At 38.9% G+C, this 22,835-nt stretch overlaps 1 protein-coding gene across 6 annotated transcripts in view; it reads left to right on the top strand.

Annotated features, from left to right (window-relative positions):
- ATRX (ATRX chromatin remodeler) overlaps positions 1-22,835 on the top strand; it is a 71,248-nt gene that overhangs the window by 28,574 nt on the left and 19,839 nt on the right. For 5 of the 6 annotated variants that reach the window (XM_054641207.2, XM_054641203.2, XM_054641200.2 and 2 more), the window contains 12 exons: positions 2,710-2,788; positions 8,699-8,829; positions 9,326-9,541; positions 11,068-11,161; positions 11,687-11,795; positions 12,397-12,576; positions 12,931-13,072; positions 13,463-13,572; positions 15,477-15,623; positions 15,826-16,003; positions 20,911-21,048; positions 21,686-21,861. In XM_054641207.2, coding sequence (XP_054497182.2) covers positions 2,710-2,788; positions 8,699-8,829; positions 9,326-9,541; positions 11,068-11,161; positions 11,687-11,795; positions 12,397-12,576; positions 12,931-13,072; positions 13,463-13,572; positions 15,477-15,623; positions 15,826-16,003; positions 20,911-21,048; positions 21,686-21,861 — 1,700 coding nt within the window. The remainder of the gene's footprint in view (positions 1-2,709; positions 2,789-8,698; positions 8,830-9,325; positions 9,542-11,067; positions 11,162-11,686; positions 11,796-12,396; positions 12,577-12,930; positions 13,073-13,462; positions 13,573-15,476; positions 15,624-15,825; positions 16,004-20,910; positions 21,049-21,685; positions 21,862-22,835) is intronic. The other variant, XM_054641201.2, reaches the window with a different exon arrangement.

Raw genomic sequence — 22,835 nt, 5'->3', positions numbered from 1 at the left:
TGATGCTGGAGACCTGTGCAATTGTAATATACATTTAAAAAGCAAGTATATTATTTTTATGCCTCACAAGAGCTATGTAGGCTTGGAACTTAGAGATCTGCCATTGTTTTCATATGTTGTGTCTCTGTGCAGATAATACTGGGACTTGTAAGGCTTTTCTGTGAGTGCTGCCTTATCAATGTTTCCCCCAGTGATGTCACAGCTGGGGGAGATTGCAGATAATTCATGGTTTGCATATGGTCACTGCCACAGCCATTAAAACTCTCCTAGGCAGATAATTAATGGCACTCAGTGACAGTTTTCAGCACTATTGGACCATCAGTGAAAAATGCCTTAAAAATTGAGTTGTTCATGTACAGTTCATGGACTTGGCATTGAAATGGCCCAAGAAGAGAAAGGTGGTTTTAATTTATCAGCAGGTGTCTGAGGCATTGGGAGCTGTTTCATTTGCAGATCACAGGGGGAAGATTGGGTCATTATTGGAGAGATGGATAGCAGGGTACAAACTGAGCAACTCTCTCTTTATTGGAGAGATGGATAGCAGGGTACAAACTGAGCAACTCTCTCTTTATTGGAGAGGTGGATAGCAGGGTACAAACTGAGCAACTCTCTCTTTATTGGAGAGATGGATAGCAGGGTACAAACTGAGCAAGGTTGGGGTGTGGCATGGTTGACAGGAGAGTTAGACTGGAGAGAGAAATGGCTTGGTTTAGACTGCAGACAGAATGCTAAAAATGGGGTATCTGAATTCCTGTCTGCAAATCACCTCATGGGCAGTTTTAGGGGAGGCTGAGCTGGATCTGTGCCCAAAGGATGAGAGGCAGTGGACACAGCATTTATCAAGGAAAACTGATAGAGATACTGGAGTATTCTCACACTGAGCAGGGTCAAAGCTTGGAACTGGTTGCCCTCTTGAACTTGAGAATCTTTGTCCTTGGAAATGCTCAGAACTTGACTGGCCCAGATCCTGAAGTAACTGACCTGACTTTGGGGTTAGCTTTGCTTTGAGGATGGAGTTGGAGTAGAGCATGTCCAGATGTCTCTTTCAGCTTCAGTTGTCATTTGATTTTGTGAAATTCTGCCTATGTTAGTGTATTTTCAGAGAAGAATGGGGCTTTTGTCTGCAGTTTGCTTTTGGTTTAATAGGTGGATTAATAAAATAGTCTGTTCTGTGTGTGAATAAGCTGTAGGTTGTAGATCTGTGTGTTGTAGATTGATCATTGAATGAGACTTAGGATCTGGTTTAAACAACAGGATACTTTTAATTATCTCCATGAGGCACTTTCTGAGATCACCTTGGAGTGTGCCCCAAACTAGCTGCAAGCCTAGTTTTAGTCCAGTCCTCCAGTCCCCACAGGTAGAAAATAAACAGAAATTGTGAATGAGGGGATCTCAGCTCATTGGGATTGTGAGGTTTCTTTCCCTTAATTTTACTACCTAGCAGATTTGTCTGACTTGCCTGCAAGATGAAAAAGAGAGAAAGCAAGGGGAGAGGCCTGGGAATGTGCTAGAAACAATGCAGATTTCTCAGTCCAGCCAGGAGAGTGCAGAGGAGCTCCAGGGCAGGATTCCCACTGTGCTGTCCCCCACTGTTGCTCTTGGTGTCCTTTGTACACGAGACAGTGCCATGTAGTGCAGCTGAGTTTGGATGTTTGCAGTAAGAATAGCATGTGGAATTCTCAAAATACAACTTTCCACACTCTCAGATAGTGTGCAAGCAGAAATAGGAAGGGTTGGTGTTCTCCAGCACTTCCCTCCTGGCAGCAGGGCAACCCACGGGCTTGGGATGCAGCTTTGTCCCGTGTTTGTTTGTGCCTTCTTTTCACTTTGCACAAACTCACTCATGGAGCCTCTGACAGAGCAAATAACTTCTAAGGGAACTAATTTCTGATTCCTGAGTAGAGTATTTAGTCTCTTATGTTTTGGTGTAAAATCCCAAATTTGCAGTATGTAATTAGGAACAAGTTGCAGGTAGTAGTGAGCAAAACTGAAAAAACAAGATTTGTTGCCATGATACTTTGTGAAAAATCCCTTTGTCAGAGTTTTTCTCCTGAGAAGCTGAGAAGCCTCAGAGGAAAAGAAAAACAATAATTATCTGCTGCTGTGGAATGCAACAGGTGCATCTGGGATTGGTCCATGTTGGTTGTTTCCAATTAATGGCCAATCACAGTCAGCTGGCTCAGACTCTCTGAGAGTCACGAGCTTTTGTTATCATTCCTTTTCTATTCTTAGCCAGCCTTCTGATGAAATCCTTTCTTCTATTCTTTTAGTATAGTTTTAGTATATAATTTTCTTTTAGTATAATATATATCATATATTATATATAATATATATTATATTTTATATATATTATATATAATATATATTATATATAATATATATTATATATAATATATATTATATATAATATATATTATATATATATTTAATATAATCTATATCATAAAATAATAAATCAGCCTTCTGAAACACAGAGTCAAGATTCTTGTCTCTTCTCTCATCCTGAGAGCCCTGTAAAACCACCACAAAGATTTATTTTTATTTGTCAAGACAGGGAAATGGTAGAAAAGTGGTATCACCAAGCTGTTTTCAAATGGGGATTGTTGATAGAAATGCAGTTCATATATTGTCTTGTTTATTGTGCTGTCACATCTTGTTTCTTGTTGTATTTACACTTATTAAATGTTTTTTGTTGGGCTTCTCTTTCAGGAGATGAGGGAGATGCTCTATCAAGGACTATCCCAATGGAGGAGGAGGAAGATGATGATGATGACGACCCTGAGAATAGGTATGATACCCTCCATAAGGACATAAAAACGATTAGAGCACAGCCTAGGCGTGGGCGCGAGCCGGCGCAACGGAGGAGCAAGCAGGTGGTAAAAAGCACGGCTGCCTGCCCGGTAAAGACTCGCTCACAGGCCTCCTGCAAGTGTGAACACGGGGCCAGAAAACAGAGGCCCAGAGCCAGGAATGCAAAGCAGACGTTTAGAAGTGGTAGAGCCAGGTATGCAAAGCCAATGTCTAGAGGTGGTAGCTGACACACCTGGCTGGGGGCGTTCCCAAAGCGCTGCAGCGCGGTCCCGCTGCGGACTGGGATCTTGCAGGCAGGGCAGAAGCTGCTGCTGCTGCTGCTAAATGTGAATTTCAGCTAGTTGTGGGGCCTAGAGGGGACAGTTTGCATCTGTGCAGTATGCAGTTCTGCAATATTTTCAGAATGAATTTGGTTATTACCGTTGCTTAATATGCTTTTCTAATTGAAACGCCTTTTCTCAATAAAGAGAAAGCACAAATGTTGGGAAAACCATATTAGATATTTTCAGCTGTTAATTTGACTGAGTTTTAATCCACTAAAAAGTACCTGAAGTGACTAATGTGAGTTAAGGCCATGATTCTACAAGCACTGTGCATAGGCTCAATTGGTATCAAAGAGACTAATTATATATTTTAAGTCTTTGCATAGATATTTTCAGAATTGTGGCTTATATGTATTGCTTCAGTTTGGAATTTAATAAAAAAGAATCACTGTAAGATACAGTTAGCTGAGACATGTCATATTTTACCAGTACCATTGTAGCTATCAAAATCAGCCTGGCTAGAAATGTAAAAGCTTCATTTCCTAAATGCACAACATGAAGTGTCACTCAACTCGAGCCACAGGTTCTTTTTGGAAGTTACTGTAGTTAGACTGAAGAGCTGCTCAACGAATTTTTATACAGTGTTTCAGAAACTGATTTTTTTTTGTTGTTTTGGCCATGTAGCATGTGTGGGACCAGTTGCTGGTGGAGTCTTTTTCTGCTTCTGAGCCTTACTAGTTTAGAATATGGAATCCTTGTTTCATAGAGTTGTATGTTTTGACATGTGGCTGAAGTAAATTTTACAAACACTGTTTTCTATCCTTTACGGACCTCAGTTTGGCATCACAATGCTGCTGCTGAATTAGTTCTTGTGTGTTTTCAGTCCTCAAATTTAACCCAGTAATTCAGCTCTTTAAAGAAAGATGCTTTGTAGGGACTTGACAGCACAGGGTCATAAGCAGAACATGTAAACTTTGGTATTACAAGATTTTTTTAAAATCATGCTTTAATTTCAGTCCTGTTTTAATTCATTTTTTTCTTTTTCTTTTTTCTTTTTTTCTGTTGTTGTGAGTTTCTGGTTGATAACTAAACCAATACACTTTTGTCAGAAGTTCACTATTTACTGCTCAAACGTTTCTGACAGAACTCAATCATGATTTAGTTTAAGAGCTATATTGGGAAATAAATGAACCTAATGGATAACAAACAGTCATATAAATTCGGGCTTTAAAAATCAGTTTCTGTACTTTATTTTAAAGCTGCCTCTTTGTTAAGTTTTTATTTAGGGGACCTTTTGAACATCTATATATGAGATGGGGAGGTATTTTGTCAATAAACAATGTTGTCAACCTTCAGACATGTTAACTGGTAATGCAGTCTGACTTTACCTTCATCATGTGTTGTACTTGGCACCACAATCAGAGCTATAAACTGTAAAAAGATGGAACAAATTTTGAGAAGTTCAAAACTTCTTCTTCTGTTTACTCAACACAAAGTGTTTAAATAGTTTACCTACTGATTCAGAAAAGTTGCCTATTTTCTTCCAGGCCAAAGAGGGTACCTAGTACCTGCTGGGTGTTTGTAGTGTGGGAACTCTCCTGTTTGCAAGTCTTTAGTTTAGATGTTCTGTTATTTGCATACCTGAGGATGTGCATGACATGAATATTAATAGCCTTGAAATCATCTTTTTGCCAAAATGCAATATCCAAGTGGGTCATACTATGCTATACAGTGCTGTATGCTTTCATCTTCTGTTGTGTAACTATTATTGGTCCTTCTGATCTTTTAAATGGTACTGTTTGATATGTTTGCAGTAGTTCTGTTTATTAAGAAGTTAATAGTGTATTAAATGCAGAATGCCTTTAAGTATTTGATGGTTACAATAAATTTTTGTAAAACGTTTTTCTTGTCCAAGCATTTAATTTAATCCAACTCTGACAGCTTGAAAATCAGCCTCTCCCAACAAAGACAGCACAGTATTTAGAAAAAGGTGTTTGGCAGTTTTCACTCATTTTTTTTTTTAGACATCTATGACATTTCATCCAAATATTAATATCTTAAAATATATTTTAAAGGGTTTTGAGTTTTCTAGTAGTATCCTGAATGCCCATTTAAGCCAGTAGTGCTCTAGCTGGAATTCTGGTGGCTTTTATTAGCCACATCCCACCATGCTCCCCCACCCAAGGGCTTCTTTCAGGCAACCTTATTTTACATATAATTAGTAGGTATTTATGAACACTGAGTGTGAGTTGATGTGATCTAATTCATAATCAAACATCACAATCGTGAACTAAAATTTAAAATCAAGACTTTAAAATCAAAATCTCACCAAGATTTTGAACAATCCCATTGTATTGGCACTGTACAATTCTCAAACAAGAATGGTGCAAATTACCATGGGGGCTTAACTCCACACCATGAGAGGCTGCACCTCCTGTTCCAGTTCTGCTGCAGGGTCTGAAGGAGCTTTTAAAGCAGTCCTGCAGTGTAACCAAGCAACCCCTGGGTAATTTCCAGTCTGTCTCTTGTGAAAAAACTCTTTTAGCACGACTTAAAAAAATCCATAGCAATCAATTCATTGTTTAGAAATGTATTCTGCTGGGGCTGTTCTTACAAATGGCAAGTATCTTTAAATCCCAGTTGATACAAAACTGTGCATATGTGCTGTTATTTTATTCTAGAATTGGTTTTGTGTGTCCTGCTTGAGGCTGCAGCTCCAATCTGTGAGGCACTGGATAAATGTGTGCTGGGAGAGTCCCTTCATTCAAATATCACCATAAGTTTAGAGAAGATGGAGTGGGGCAACATGACATGCTCAAGGTCTCAGTAGATCAGTGCAGGAAAGAGTAAAATGCAGGGATTTTTAACTATTTTATTTTTTTACTTTCTTTTTTACTGCCTGAAACCCTGTGCTGGAGGTCATAGAGCTCTCTGTGCCTCTTAATTGAATCCATTGCTGGTGCTCAACTGTTACATCTGAATGGGCAAGAATCTTTTATGTCCTTGACCTGAGTAAATGTTACAGTCCCTTTTGATTTCCATGGTTTTCTCTGGAAGAATATAAGTGAGGGAATTTTCACACTATCATAGCTTGTTTTTCTTGCTGCTATTCATGCAAATACTAAAATGTTAAAGCTACCATGTGAAGTTTCTTAGCTGAGAAACCTGGTGACTTTAAATGGGTTTTATCATAAAATAGAAATAGGATGTGTTATCCTGGTCAACATCTGTTGTGGTTTAATTTAAACCCAGCTTCAGGAGTCCTGTACTCAGTTTCTAATAATTCATGTAAACCATTTGTTACATCAGTCATTTGTCAAAATGCATTTTCAAGGCCTAATCTCTTTGGGTCTCATGTTGCTTACACTTATCATTCCTATCCACTGTGTAGTTAATTAAAAATGGGCTTCTTTTAAATCCTGACCATCTTAATAATGTCTCACTGTTTTGGCCTAAATACATACCAGTAAATGCATTGAAGAAAATGCAGCTTTTCTCACTAACAAACAGTCCCATCTCAATTTGGTTACAAGTGGTTAAGTCTTTATCCTAGATAAAAAACAGAACTTATTTTCTATCATAGCAATAACTTCTTCATCAGTATTATAAATAATTAGAAACTAATCAGTTTACCCAATCTGGTTTGTTGGTTATGCTGGTGATTAATAGGAAAATGAGAGCATTGTCTCTTTAGGGATGGTGGATTTTGTGCATGGTCTTTTTAGGTGTTAGATACATTTGCTGTTTCTTTATAGCTCTTAAAAAAATAGATACTTCATTAAAGAACAAATTAAAATGAAGGTTTTGTTTTGCTAAGAACCAAAGTCAGCCTTTTAAAGGTGACTTGTGTAGAGGTAAGTATTGCCATCCACAAGCTGTGTTCACTTTGCTAATGCACTTGCCAAAATAAGTCAAAGGCAGGACTTTCAGGATTCAATTTCAATGTTTTTATCAGATCTTTTCGTTTTTCCTCTTCCAAAACTCTGGGTTTTTATTAAACAAGAAGAGTAGCCAGACCACTGCTCTCTGCATTTTCTGGAGTAGGAGTCCAGGTTAATAATTTAGGTTAAAAGCTGTTAAAGGGAAACCAGCCATTCCAAAAAATTCTGACCATTGAGAGATGGAAGAAATATAATCTGAGTTTCTTCTATGAGGAGCTGTTTATTTCTGCTGCTGTTACGCATGGTCTGCGGGGTTTTTAAAAAATCAACAATCACCCAAACCCTCAATCCCTTTTCCAAATATCCTCTGGGAGGACCTAATGCAAAAAGCATTTGGAAGAGGATGTTACTTATCTGTGGACTTTAGTAAGTTTTCTTTGGGCTCATGCTGTGATTTCTTGATAGATGTGGAATTAAAGTTCTCCAAGGGTACTGCTTGGTAAAGTTTTAATCAGCTTTTTCTTCTCAAGAGAGAAGGGGAGGGAGTGTTTTGGATGCTGATGGATGGTCTGACACACTGAACAATCTGCAATGTTTATTCAAACTATTTTGCTTCCATCTTTTAATAATAACTGAATATAAATTAGTGCGAGAGTGCTTTTAAAAACTGCACTGTTGCTCAAAAATTAGGAAATACTGTGTGGAGTGTCAGGAAAGATAGCTTGGGAAGAGTCCCTTTGAAAAATGATTGTGTTTTAGGGATACACTGCAGGCTGGAAAATGAAATCCTGATTGTTAAAAGCCCATTTTCTAGTGCTCCATAGGAGCAAAAGCTCAGTTTTCTGCTGTATGGGAAGTTTTGTGTGAGAAATCCCTGTTCCTTTGCCATTCCCAGGTGAAGGCTGGATTGTGGTTCAGTCCCATGGCTTTGAGCTGTTCTTGTGACTGGTGGGAGAGCTTTCCCATCCTGAGCTATGTACACACAGCATGCATTAATTCTCTCAAAAGGAGAGACAGAACAGAAAGCACACATTTCATTGAAAATGGATTAATTAAAACTGTAGTGTTCCTGATATTTATATGGGGAAAACCTGGTTTATTTTTTTTCCCCTGGAAGTGCAAGTACTGTAAGTCCACTGTTCTCCTGTGCTTTTTACATACCTGCCTTGGATAGACTCAGAAGATTTTTATGTTGCAAGTGCATGTAAAGAAATAATTTTTCCATAGTCACTTGTGTGTTAGCTGGAAACTTGTTCTGCAGTGAAACCATGGGAAGCTGAGTGGACAGTTTATGGAGCAGGAAATAAGATGATGATTTTTATCTGAAATTCAGGTCCTGTAGTGTTGGTCAGACTTTTTTGGTATAAACACAGAAGGGTTTTTGCAAGAGCTGCTGTAAGGCAAGTGCTTGTGGTTAGTTATCCAGATAGACCATGAATAAAATCAAATCTCTAAGTCTGTGCATTTTGTAACCATTTCAAGTCTGCTGTAAAGCAGGAAATTTCTCTTTTTAAGAAGGTTGATTACAAACCTGCTTTCTAAAAGCAAGTCAACACATTACATGAATGTGAGATTTTTGCTGATAGATCCTGTCTTGCCACAATGACTTTTCATCACGTGTCTTTTTTTTTTGTTCAGCTTTCAGCCCTTTTTTTGAAGTTCTGAATGGTGTAGGGTTACACTTGTCATTCATAGATTTACCTGAACAATGGAATAAATAGTGTTTTCTGTTTTACTTCAAAGAATTGCCAAGAAAATGCTTTTAGAAGAAATCAAAGCCAATCTTTCCTCTGATGAGGATACGTCTTCAGATGAGCAGCCCGAGGAAGGAAAGAAGAAACCTGCAAAGCAAACTGAGAACACAGGAGATGATGGTAAGCACCAAAAAGCATCTGGGAAAAAGTAGGTGCTGTGGCACCTATTATGATTTCAAGGGTCACTTGGGAAAATGATTGTTAAAGTTTTCAGCAAAAAATATTCCTGATTTTGATACGTAGTTACCACGTAGGGGACAATGTATGTGGTCATGAGGATTATCATCTCTTTTAGTCTTCTCTATGTTTATTTTTTTGTTATAGTCTGGCTTTTGTAAGCAATTAAGAAGTCCTAGGGGTTTGTGAGGGGTTATTACCTATACAGAGCAGTAAGTCCTGCAAGTGCACAGGAGAGATTTGGCTAACACAGCCATTGGAACAGGCATTCCAAGCATTCAGGCAGTGGGGAATACTAAACATTGAAGGAAAATGGTATGTTGGTGCTTGTAATTCCCTGGGAAAGCACAGGATTTAGCCTAAATTAATTCAGATTTTCATTCTTGTAAGATAAGAAGGTGACTGGTATGCATGTGGTACTGACTCCTCTGTGTGACAGGAGAAAAGGAAAAGGAAGACAAGAAGTCAGAAAAGGAAGAAGCTAATTCTGAGGATTCAGATTCAGAGGAGGAAGAAACATCCAAGAAGCCCAGATACAGACACAGGCTGCTGAGGCAGAAGCTCACTGTGAGTGATGGGGAGTCTGGAGAAGAAAAGAAGGTGGTGAAACCAAAAGACAAAAAAGAAGGGGGGAAGCGCAGAAATAGAAGGAAAGGTACATAATCCACATCTTTTTTTGGTCATAAAAAGTACTTGCCTCTGTAAAATAAATCCAGAGCTTGTTAGAATGGAGATCTCAAGCTTTGTGATTTTAAAATCCCTGTCTAAGCTTCCTTGTGTATGAAATCTAGCATCCCCTTATCTTTGTTTGATAAATGGTTTTCTTTGAGATGTCAAACACAAGTGCAGCTCTCTCCACTTGCTGTATCCTCTGAATTGGATTAATCCTGTGGAATCTTAGAATATCCATCCTAAACAGCAGAGGCAAGGCCAGGATGTGTGAATTTGGGGAAATCAGTCTTGTCCTTTATGTAATTCCTCTCTTGGAGAGGCAGTAGTGCCTGAGGAACGTGTCCCTGCTGGAGTGGCAGTGGAGCAGGCTGGAGCTGAGCAGCAGATGGCACTGTGAAATGAGTCTGGCCTGGCCCTGCATTGTTGCAGGCAGGAACAAAGAACCTGTGGGTGTTTCCTGGCCAGGAAAGGTGCACTGGGCTTCCCTGGTCTGGGTTGCACTAATGCCAGCCAGATTTTGTGGTCTTCCACTAAATAAAAGATGCAATGTGATTTGTTTAGAATTTTCCTCCATGAAAACTCTCGTTTTTATCTGTTTGGAAATTCATGTTTTTCCTCTCTTATAGGATTAAAGCTCTACCTACAGCATTTCATGCAGGAGGAATAACTGTAAATTACCTATGAATTAATGTGCAAGTAAGAGGCAGCTTAGGGTTCTTCAGTGCAAGCCTTTGAGGTTGACTGCCCTCAAACACAACAATAGATTTGATTTCAGTTTGCCCTTTTCAGCCCTATGTTATTAATGTTACCATTCCCCATATATGTGAAACAACTCATGTTTTAAGCCTTGTCATTCATAAAACAATTAAACTTTCCACTGTGTTCAAGGTTAGGCTGAAATTCAAGGTGTTAAATACCACACTGGTGTCTTCATTACCTAAAAAATGCCAGGAATAGCTCCTCAAAGTGTCTGGGAGAGTCTTGCTAATGCTGCTCTTTTAGGTGTATTTTAATTGCCTTTTGAGGCAGTTTTGAGCTTGCAGTACCTGAAGAAATGCCAAGCCATAAATGTAGTGATGCAATTTTATATTTTGTGTGTAAGTAAGGGCCCTTTTCTCAAAGTATGGTTATAAAATGACATGTAAAGCATTTGAAGCAAAAACTTCTGTTTAACTAAAAATCACCTTTGGTTTTCTGAGGTTCCATACTATTCCCCACAGTTCTCCATCATTTAATGCTCTCTTCCATTTGCTCCTAAAATAAATATAGATGTTCATGCATAAGGACCTCAAGGCTTGTGGCACAATAAGCCACCCACCAAGACCCAGCTAGTGCTTAAATTTTAACTTTTCCTTCTCTGTGCCCTTTTTCTCTTATAAATATGGGTCCCATATTGTGTGAAATGAACCCTGGCAGTGCTTGCTGCTCTGGAGCAGTTGTTGTGCAGTGAGGAGCTGCTGGCTTTGCAGTGATACTCACCATGAAATAAATGCTGCTTTCTTTTCCAAGTGAGCAGTGATGACTCCAATGACTCAGAGTTCCACGAGTCTGCAGTGAGTGAGGAGGTCAGTGAGTCTGAGGATGACCAAAGGCCAAGGACCAGGTATGGACAGAACTGACCTGTGCTTACCCTGTGCTTATTTTGGGTTTTAATAGTGCAGTTTGTGCAGGGAGATGGTAAAAGTCAAAACACTTTGGAGCAGTTCTTAAAACCCTTGATGATATTTGTCTGTAGGAATTATAGAGCATTAATTTATTTTGCAACAAATGTGGGAATTTTGAATTTGTACCACAGTTTGTACCACAACAATTTGATGAGCCAGTACCAAAAAGAATATCAACCAAAAAATGGACATTTTAATGCCAAATCCATCACTGTCAACTGGTGGATCTCAGTATAAAATTAATGCTTTATAGTTCTGAGATTCTGAAGGGTTTTCTCTTTGCTGTGTGTATCCAGTGGGCTGAGCAGAAAGGAATTTATAAGTCAGACCTAACTGCACAAAAGGAGTGCATATCTTATTAATTAATGGTTAATTAATTACCTCTCCTCCTTTACCATTGTTTTTCACTGGGGCAGAGGATTACTGTGCTTAATCAGTAATATTGCCTTTTGCTTTTTTAATAGATCTGCCAAAAAAGCTGAGGCAGAGGAAAACCAGCGCAGCTACAAACAGAAAAAGAAACGAAGGAGGATAAAAGTTCAAGAGGATTCCTCCAGTGAAAATGAGAATAAGGTGCTCTGTCATGTTTTGAAGTAATAAATAGGGATTTCCTGACTCCTCTGCTCATGGTATCTCAAACACCTCTGCACAAAATACAGTAAAAAATTAAAGCTTTTCTCAATAATGTCAGTTCAGGCTAAAATTTGTAAAATGTCACCATTATGGAGGTAAAACATTATGTTTGGACTACAACTTTTCCTGTCTAGATCTTGATAAAAATGCATGATATTGAAGCAAATGGAATTTTTAATCTAAATGTAGATGAGACAAATTGTAGTGTTGGAGTTTCTTTTCCTGTGTGGTGTAAGTAGGGGCTGATGTGATTTAGCCTCAGTATTAAAGGAAAAAAAGTGCTTTATTAATAATCATTATTAGCTACTATCAAATGATAACAGTACTGCCTTTGCACAGCTGGGCTTATCTTTTATCTCAGAATACATTACAGTTAAGGTGGCACTTCTTTTGTCAGACTTCTGAAAAAGGCATTTTTTCCCTATTAACTGAACTTCACCTGTGTGTGTAAGAGTTTCTGGGAGCTTGTCTAAGAATGAAGGGTTTCGTGGTCTGTGCCATAATTTTCTATCTAATGTGTATTCCACTTAATTTCTAATAGAGTAACTCTGAGAATGAGGACAATGATGACTCAAAATCTCCTGGAAAAGGCAGGAAGAAGATCAGGAAGATTATTAAAGATGACAAGCTTAGAACAGAAACACAAAATGCACTTAAAGAAGAAGAAGAAAGAAGAAAACGCATCGCAGAGAGAGAACGGGAGAGAGAGAAATTGAGAGAGGTATGGTCTGGTTTCTGTGTAAAATTCTGTGAACTTGAATTCCTGATGATGTTTAACTTCAACCTCAATGTAATTTGATCAGTAATTTTTGAGAATCCCTGACATGCAGCCTTATAAGCCCCAAGTTTTGTCTGCAGTTTGACCTTGCTACGTTTTATTTGGCTGCTGTGACCTTAGAAAGTGTTTCAGCTCCCTGCTGCTTCACTTCAGTGCCAAAATTGTGATGCAGTAAAGAATTGAAGGTTTCTCTTTAGTAAATAAATTCTTGCTTCCAGTTCTGGTAAATCTGAAGTGTCTCAAATGCTGGGTGTTACTCTTGGGAGAATATTCCTCTGATGGCCTTTTCTGTTTCAGGTGATAGAGATTGAAGATGCCTCACCTCTGAAATGTCCCATTACAACCAAGCTGGTTTTAGATGAAGATGAAGAAACCAAAGAACCATTAGTGCAGGTTCACAGGAGTATAGTGACCAGACTGAAACCACACCAAGTAGATGGTAAGGAAAGAGTTTAAAGGAAAATTTATTTTTTTTTTCTCTCCAGGGGCACAGCAGCTTATGCAGACAGAGTTTGAATAATAAAAAACTCCTTCTGGTAAAAGCAGAATGTGTCTTCTCATCTCCCTGTCCCCAGGATCAGGCAATCTGCATCCTCACAGGAATATTTTCCAACACAGTTGCCACATCTTCAATGAAGCTGTGAATATAATCAAGTTCAAGACAAAGATCATCCCACGTACACCCCACTGGACAGAAATGAATCAATAATTATCCTGACAGCTGCTTTCCTAAGAGTTACCATGATTTCAGTGATCCCAGCTGTCTCTCATTGGGTGAACTGTAATAAAATGAATGTTTAATCAGAAAACTTTCAATAATTTTCTTCAGGTGTTCAGTTCATGTGGGATTGCTGCTGTGAATCTGTAAAAAAAACCAAGACATCTCCTGGCTCTGGCTGCATTCTTGCTCACTGTATGGGCCTGGGGAAAACATTACAGGTAAGAACCACAATTTATTTCCATGTGCTGTGTAGTTCTCTTGCTACTTAGAATAAGAAAATAAATACAGAAAAAATTAATACAGAAAATACAAAAAATAAATACAGAAAACTTAGAATAAGAAAATAAATACAGCTGGGAGGGGAGAGGCTTCAGGAACCTGTTTCTAAAACTGTGGAATAATCTTAAGCAGGTTGTGGTTTTTCTGTCCTCCTCATGCTTTTTTTTCCATTAAATGATTTATTTTCTGGACTGTTTTAAAATTAATTTACTGCTGATGAAGTACAGGTTTATCAGTTTTGGTTGGGTTTAATTTTTAATGCCAGACCTTGTGTAAAGTCAGATGCTTGTGAGTTTGTGGGGATTTTTTGAGTGGCACAGAGCTGAGGATGATCAGAGAACTGAGGTCACTCATGGTATGACCAGTTCAGGCAAACCCAGGCTGAGCTGTGGTTGGGGTGGTGCACAGCAGGATTTTATCTCCAGCTCCAGCATATCTGAAAATGTGCTTTGTTTAGGGAAATGGGGGTGGCAGATCCGCTATTTTGACAGTCTGCAATTCTACAGAACATTTCAAAAATCACCTTTGAAAGGTGTATTTTTATATACTTGATCCTAGCTTAGCTGGTGTGGTTCTTGAGGAGTTAATCACACCTTTTAGTGGAGATTTGCAATGCTTTGCAGAACTGTTGTGTAGGGGACTTTTTCCACCTACACTTTACACACCATGGAGTCTGATGAAATACTTAGAGCAGAAGGTATTTTTATAGTGATCCAGATGTGTTAATGACAGTAATTTTGGCTGTAACTCCTTGATAAACCAAAGAAAGCCACAGTTAGAAACATGTATTAGTATAACTGATTTTGAAGGCTGGTGTATGGAGCTAGGCTGGTTGTTTTTTCCATATGTGTCCATTTGCCAGTCACTGCTGTGCTCTGTGCCATTTGTTTTTAGCTCTTAAAAGAGCTGAACCAGCCATGAATTCTGGCAGACTTTGCCAGCTGCAGGGCAGGATGTCAGTGGAAATCAGGGAAATCAGGAATTGGGGACTTGCTGCCCATGACTGTGGCCATGAGACTTCCTGGGTAGTTTTGTCTTACACAGAACCACCAGCAAATCCTTTTGTTTTAAAAGCAAGTTTTGCTGCAAGTTTTGCTGCCCAGTGTTCCAAGCACAGTCATTTCATGTTTAGAATCCCTCTGTTAAATCAGAGATGTCAGATACCAATATTTGAGCTTCTGGTGTTGGATCAGAAGTGGAGAGCTGGAGCTGCCATGGCATCACAAACTCTCCTCTAGTCCTGCTTTGTTTGCTGCTGCTCAAAACAGGCAGCCCAGCAGAAGCACTGAGTGACACCACAAGGTTTTGGGGTTTTGGGTTTTTCCCAGCCTCATGGAGGTATTGTCACCCTCAACACACAGCCTGAGGGTGAATCCTTGGCAAGCACTGCCCCAGCCTGCTGCAGAGCTCTGTTGAGAGAATTTCCCTTGGAAAAAATGTGAGAAACTGCGTTAAGACTGAAGTTCACTTTAAAGAAACTTAACTGTGAATTTATTTTGTGTTTGGGATGAATGTTGGGAGAAAGCTTAAACCTTGCTGATGGAAGTGTTCAATTTATGAAAATGATTGGTGAAATGTAAAGGGAGGGTTTTCTATGAGATCATTCAGCAGTTCAGAAGTATCTCAGTATGTGAAGAATGTGTGCAACCTTGGAACACAGAGTAAGGAGTGTATGAACTGGAAATACACCTGCATGAAAATGTAACCAAAAATTCAATTTGTTTAACAAAAAATATATTTAAACAAGGTTGTTGTTGGTAATTTAATTACATACTTGAGTAGATAACATTTATCTTTCTTTCCTGGTGTTTATTTGGTGTTCTGCCTGGATTTTCTCTTGCAGGTAGTAAGTTTTCTCCACACAGTCTTGCTATGTGACAAACTGGATTTTCGGACAGGTCTGGTTGTGTGTCCACTCAACACTGCCTTGAACTGGCTGAATGAGTTTGAAAAATGGCAAGAAGGTTTAGAAGATGAGGAGAAGCTAGAGGTAAGAGGCTTAAAAAGAGCTCTTCATGAAATAACTGGATGATTTGCAAAATTGGGAAGCTCCACCACCTAAAATAAAGGCAAAGAAATGTGCTTTAACAATGTGAACAATCTCCTTGCATTAATACATGAGAAGTATTAAAAATTAGACCGCTGTTGAATTTTTTAAGAGGAATTAAAGGGGTTTTTTTCCCCTTTGGAAGGTCTATGAGCTGGCAACTGTGAAGAGGCCCCAGGAGAGGAGCTACATGCTGCAGCACTGGCAGGATGAGGGAGGTGTGATGATCATTGGCTACGAGATGTATCGAAACCTGGCACAAGGCAGGAATGTGAAGAGTAGAAAACTTAAAGAAATATTTAATAAAGCTTTAGTCGACCCAGGTAAGTGAAAATTTACACAGCTTGTATAGTTTGGACTTCCAGGTTTATGTATATGAGCAGAGAAAATAAATGGTGTTGGTAAGATTCATCAGATTTTCTTTGCTGAGTTACAGGAATTTGTTCAGAATCTCCCCCATCTGCTTTTGAAAATAGATTTCTGTAACAGTCTTTTCTATTAAATCAAATACAAGGAATATATTCTAGAAACTTTTCCTGTTAAGTATTTTTATTTGCTGACTTTGCTTCCTTTACAAAGTAATTTGAGGTTTTTGTTGGGGACCCAAGGCTGTTTTAATCTGTTCATTTGTTACAGCCACAAGCTGTTTTGTCCTTGATGGAAATCTACCACTAAGGAGGCAACTGCACATGAAAATAGTAGACAATGTACCTTAGAAGTGTGAAAAAACAAGTGTTAATGAAGTGCTAATTAAGGGAATGCAGATAAAGCAGTTAATTATTGTTTCAGTCTTGGGAAATGGATGTCTGGTTTGAGCTGAGCTGAACTTAGCAAACTTATGTCAACATGTATGAAAGCACTTGAAAATATTCCAAGTGGATATAACTGATTTCTCAGGTGGTCCCCAAAAAGAACTAAAAATTTTAGAATTAGGATGGTTCATCAAAATAGCAAAATTTCCCTACAAATTCTAAACTGGCAACTGATACCTAAAAAAATTTAGGGTTATGCAGAATGTCTTAAAAACTGGTTTTAAAAGTTTTTACAACTTTGCTGTACTGTTGGTATTTCTCCTTGAGAATGCAGGTATTGAAGGCAGAGTAAGTGGAGCTGGGTTTTCTTGGGTTTTAATTATCTGATGGACTTGACATTGACAGTGTGTGATTGATTTTCTTCCCTCTTTCTGATTGGTGATTGTACTTGCTGAGCTTGATTTTGTGAAGTTTCCTGCTAAAGTAGGGCTGTGAATTCTGTTCTAATAGACCAAAGAGGGGAAAATACCTTCATGATTTTTGGCATTGGCCAAGTGGAATTGGCATCTCCATCTCTGCAGAGATGCTGTTGGAGCAGCTAAAACATTAATTAATTTTCTGCCAGCTTGACTAAGTCATACAATGGCTGTGGAGTCAGGGAAGCTCCAGTTCAGCAGCTGATGAACTATTTTAACTGGTTTTGTTGATATATAATGTGTTGATTCCACACACATTATTAAGCAGTGAAGGAAATGCATTTCTTTCCAATGGGATTTTGACTCCTCCTACCTAAGCTGTGTTATTAAAACTAAAAAAACCCCAACAACAAACCAAAAAAGAGTGGGGAACCCTGTTCTGTCAGTGCTATTCTGTATCTGATTTTCTCAGGATATTGCATTTATTGGGAATATTGTCAAGGAAGTGAAAGCTAAGGGAGCAAAGGTGTGAATTGCTGTCTCAAAGTAGTGGTAACAGGACAGTAATTCTGTATTTAGTGGGTCTTGTTCTGGCACAGAACAAGTTGAAATAAAATGTTATGCAATAATTGATTTTTGTGGGGTTTTTTTCCTGGTGGGAGATGTAAGGGAGGACAAATGTAAGGGTTGTTGCTGTGTGTGGTTGAAGTAACATTGTCCCTTCATGGATTTGTGTTTGTGTAGGCCCTGGACTGTGGGGTGTTAGGAGGAGACAGTGACTGGGTGTCCCATCCCATGGGGTTTCCATCCTGCTGTGTTCCTGTTCTCCCTCCAGAGCTCTTCAGGCACTGGGACAGAGCAGTGTCTGGGCTTAGCTCCTGGCCTTGTGCACTTTATTGAGTTTGGAGCTGCAGCACATTGACCCTCAGAGATTTTGGATAATTCCAGATGAACGTGGAGCCTCCTGTTCTGTTCTCCTCTAGGGCTGGTTGATAGAGTGCAGTCAGACCATTGGGAAAGCCAACCTTGAAATAACTCCTTCATTATTTTTGTAGAATCATGGAAACTTCAAGGTTGGAAAAGACCTGCAAGGTGGAGTGCAGGCTCACTATGCCCAGTAGTGTGTGCCATCATCTTCCATTTTTGACTCCAGCACCTCCCTGGGCAGTTCCTTCTATGCTTAACCACCCTTTCAGTGGAGAAATTTTCCTAATATCCAGCCTGAACCTCTCCTGGCACAACTTGGGGGCATTTAATGTTGCCTCATCCCTTTCTCTATTTTAATTGCAGGAGGACAGAAGTGTCAGTGTGTTGTTAGCCATGAATTTTTGGAGCCATTTGGATTGGCTAAATGTGCATTGCAAGATTCTCATTTGTTTCTTGCTCTCCTGGTGGGTCAGCATGGACATTGAAGGAGAAAACCATGTGCTGGCTTCTGCTGGGACTGGAAATAGGGAAACCTTGGCCTCTGAATGGGAGCACTTCCCATTCAAAAAGCTGCAAATTTGGGATTTGAGTGCTGATTTAATGAGATGTGTCTGGTGAATACTGCTCGGGTAGGACCCTGTATGAGGGAAGCTTGTGTTGCACTGTCAAGGGGAGCAGAGGGGGAAGGTTTAGCCAAAGTTTATGGGTGGAGAAGTGATTTCATTAATTAACCAGCTCAGCTATGTGGAAGAATGGCAGGATTTTATACACACACAGGGTTTCCAGGCTGCCTTGTGCCACTGCTGCAGGACTGTTGGTTATTGATCATTGCTGTGCTCTGTCTGAAGAACTTCAATCACTTTATTTATTTTTAACTTGTTGCTAATAACAAAAATTCTGGTACTGTTTAACTTGGAGACTTCTCTTTAATTGACAGTTGTATAAAGTTCTTGTAGACTTCAGAGGATCAGGAGAACTGTATATATCTATATATCTCTATCTTTTATGTATTTCAGTATATTAACCTGTGCAAGTACAGTAAGAAGGATGAGAAGATGAGGATGTTGAGGAAGGATTGCATGAGTAGGGCTTTTTAGCCTAGGAAAAAAATACTAAAATGTTCCTCCAATAAAGAGCTAGTTAATGAAAGGAGTGTTGTCAGTTGGTTTTGACATGATCAGGAGAAAGGAGAGGGCAGAATTTATTCAGATTTGTAGCAAATTGGGTGTTAGTGCACAGTGTTTTAGCAAGAGAGAGGCTGTGGAGTTTCCCACTTCTGTCAGGCCTGCCCCTTTCTCATAACCCTAATCTCAGATGCAGAAAATGATCTAAATGATCCCCTGAGGTCCCTTTAAGCTTTACATTCCTTTATCACATTTTGAGGAATGTTCTGTCCATAATGATTTGCATTTGTGTTTTGGAAGAACAAGGGAAAAACCCCACAAATGGATGAAAATCTCTGCTGCTGAACTGTGGCCAAGATGTTAGTTCAAGATATCAGTGCTGCATTGCTGCCAAACAAACCAGGAATAATTGTACTGAGTTTGGGGTTTTTCATATTTTTACTCTCATTCACTTACTCTAAACAGCAGGTTTTGAGGTGGTTTTTTAACTTAATTTCTCTACCTTTATGTGAATGAATCACAGTTTTTAATGAAATGAGGATTAGAGAAAGGATCTGTCAATGCTAGAGATGGTCACTTACAATTAAAGGAAGGCTTTGTGTGTAGCCACTCAGTGTTTTTCTTTCTGTCAGAACTGAGAAGGTACAAAAGTCATGAAATAATACTGGGAAATGTTTCTGTGGCAGGTGGGAAATTCAGAAATACATTGGCTTGGACAAGCCTGAGTGCATTTGGAATTCATATGTGGATTTTCATAATTGTCTTCTAGACTTGTTTTAAAAGTTTGGCGTTTGTTTTGTTTGGGTTTTTTGCTTGGAAAGAAATATCTTCTTGACTCCTTTCTCTTCACATGTAAGATTCAAATCACTTTTAAATCACCTTAAAATGGCATGATTAAGGTGGCTGGCACTGGTGTGTGTAGTCAGAGGTGTAATTGATTCTCTGCAGTTGATCACTGCCCTAGAATTAACTTTATTCTTTAGAAGGCAGTTTGAATTTAGTCTGAGACAAAATATTCTCCATAAATTATAAAAGATTAAACTGTCCTTGCTGACAAATCCTCCTTTGCTCCTCAAATATTGGCCTTTTTACTGCTGAATTGCTGAGCCCAACTGGTGGCTTTTCTCCAAGGTGCAGCCACTTGTCATGAGCTGCTTTCAGAGCTGAGAGTGCTGGAACTGAGGTCAGGTTTAGAGCTGGTAAAACATTTATCATGAGTTACTACTTGGATCCTAGAATATCTTTTACTTCATTTTCAAGGAAAGAAATTCCAGAAATTGTGCTAAGTCTGAAAACAATTAAGAGTAAGTCTGTTCTGCCAAGATGGGTATTATTTATCTTATTATTAGAGTTGCTTTGCATGCTGTGGGAATGTGTTGTGGTTTTGACATTCCTTGTGCAGCTCACTTGAACCAGACTGATATTTTATCTCCTGGAAGAAAGCTGAGGACATTCCTGAGGTGACTTTCAGCTGCAAGGTGGCAGTTCACTTGTCTGTAATTCAGGTCAAATCTGGTTGTGTTTTATATTATCTAAGACTTCTGATTGCACTCTGTCCCCCTGGTGTTATTCTTGCCTTAATGAAAAATCCCAGTTACCTGATTTTTGGGTGTTTTGGGATTGCCCAAGTGTCAGTAGATGGCAGCCTAAAGCTGGAGAGAAGGAAGTTTCACTGAGTTTTGACAGGATGGATGGAGGTGCAGCCATGCACAACCAGCAGCAGGAATAGACCATTTTATCAGGAATGTGCTGCAAAGCTGAGTTTAATCCTTGCCATGAAGACTTTACAAGCAACAGCCTTGATTTTACCAGAGTGGCTCCTCTGAATGCTTGTGCAAAGGCAGAGTGAGAACCCAATCAGTGCTAAAAAAATCTCACCAAAAAACACACAAAAAAGTTAAAAAAAACCCCAGAGTAACATTGGTGTAGAACAAAATTTGGATACTTTAGGCTGTCAGGTTCTTTGTGGCAATGAAATATTGTGGAGAGATTTAATATTGTTTCTTTCCAGGTCCTGATTTCGTGGTGTGTGATGAAGGACACATATTGAAAAATGAAGCATCTGCTGTCTCCAAGGCAATGAATTCTATTAAATCTAGGAGAAGAATAATTCTGACAGGAACACCACTGCAGAATAATCTTATAGAATGTGAGTAGTTGTCTTTTATTTCCTTCAGTGCACTTTTGCCTGTCAGCCATGGAAGATACATGTGGTGGTGTTTGCAGGGGTCCCAGGACATGGGAAGAGATGAGAATCTTGACTCCATGTTTCAGAAGGCTGATTTATTATTTTATGATATCTATTATATTAAAAGAAAATGATATATTAAAACTGTACTAAAAGAATAGAAGAAAGGATTTCATCAGAAGGCTAGCAAGGAATGGAAAGGAAATGGAATGATAATAAAATCTTGTGACTGACCAGAGAGTCTGAGCCAGCTGGGCTGTGATTGGCCATTAATTAGAAACATCCACATGAGCCCAATCCCAGCTGCACCTGTTGCATCCCACAGCAGCAGATAACCATTGGTTCCATTTTGTTCCTGAGGCCTCTCAGCTTCTCAGGAGGAAAAATCCTAAGGAAAGGATTTTCCATGAAGCGTGTCTGTGACAGATATATTCAGTTTGATTGGAAGAAAAGGATTTGAAGCCGTGCAGCTGCCTGCTAAGTTTCTAAAATTCCCTGAGACCTGTATTTAGCTGTGGCACATTTCTTTCCTGTTTGCATGACTCCCACCAGTGTGTTTTCCATTTGGAACCACTCAAGTTTGACCTGTTTCTCCTAGATCACTGCATGGTTAACTTCATCAAGGAGAACTTGCTGGGCTCCATTAAGGAGTTCCGGAACCGGTTCATCAATCCCATCCAGAACGGGCAGTGCGCGGACTCCACCCCCGTGGATGTCAGGGTGATGAAGAAACGTGCTCACATCCTCTATGAGATGTTGGCTGGCTGTGTTCAGGTGACAACACTTTGTTCCTAACTCAGCATTTCACTCCAAGGAAAGAGGGGAGTTCATTTGTCTCACTCAGAAATCACCCAAGTCCTGTCAACTTCTGATTTGAGAGCTCCATCAATCTTTTAACTGAAATATTTTCACTATTTTGCAGGATATTTGCAGGAAAAAATATTTCACGATATTTTGCAGGATTGTTAGATCCCTGTATTATTTATGACTAGAAAACCTTCATAGTTTTTCTCCAAATGTCAATGTATTCTAAAATACAAGTATTAGAGGATACAGCTATTTCCTGCTGGGAGACAAGAACATTTTGTGGTAGAGTAGGACATTAGTTGCTCTGAAATATTCCATTTTAATTCCATATGCACATTTAAGAACTGCCCTAAAGTCTGCACAGAAAGTTGCTAGTCCTAATTTGTCAGTTATTTCTGAACATGTATTTTTTCTGATCTACAAGAATCAGAACAACTGAAAACAAGAGAGAAGGAAAATTATTCAGGAATAGTTTTGTCAGTTATTTCTGAACATGTATTTTTTCTGATCTACAAGAATCAGAACAACTGAAAACAAGACAAGGAAAATTATTCAGGAATAGTTTTGTCAGTTATTTCTGAACATGTATTTTTTCTGATCTAATCTACAAGAATCAGAACAACTGAAAACAAGACAAGGAAAATTATTCAGGAATAGTTTTGTCAGTTATTTCTGAACATGTATTTTTTCTGATCTACAAGAATCAGAACAACTGAAAACAAGAGAGAAGGAAAATTATTCAGGAATAGTTTGTCAGTTTTGTCAATTATTTGTGAATATGTATTTTTTCTGATCTGCAAGAATCAGAATAACTGAAAACAAAAGAGAAGGAAAATTATCCAGGTTCAAAAGGGTGAAGAACTTGTTACTTTATAGACCTTAGATAAAACAAGCTTTGGATGGAGCCCACATGGATTTTCTCCAGCCCTGTGCACAGCAGA

The sequence above is a fragment of the Agelaius phoeniceus genome, chromosome 14 (assembly GCF_051311805.1).
Source record: "Agelaius phoeniceus isolate bAgePho1 chromosome 14, bAgePho1.hap1, whole genome shotgun sequence".
In the NCBI taxonomy this organism is placed as follows: domain Eukaryota; kingdom Metazoa; phylum Chordata; class Aves; order Passeriformes; family Icteridae; genus Agelaius; species Agelaius phoeniceus.
Note: the sequence above shows the minus strand (reverse complement) of the source record. Positions and strands in the feature narration are given on the sequence as shown.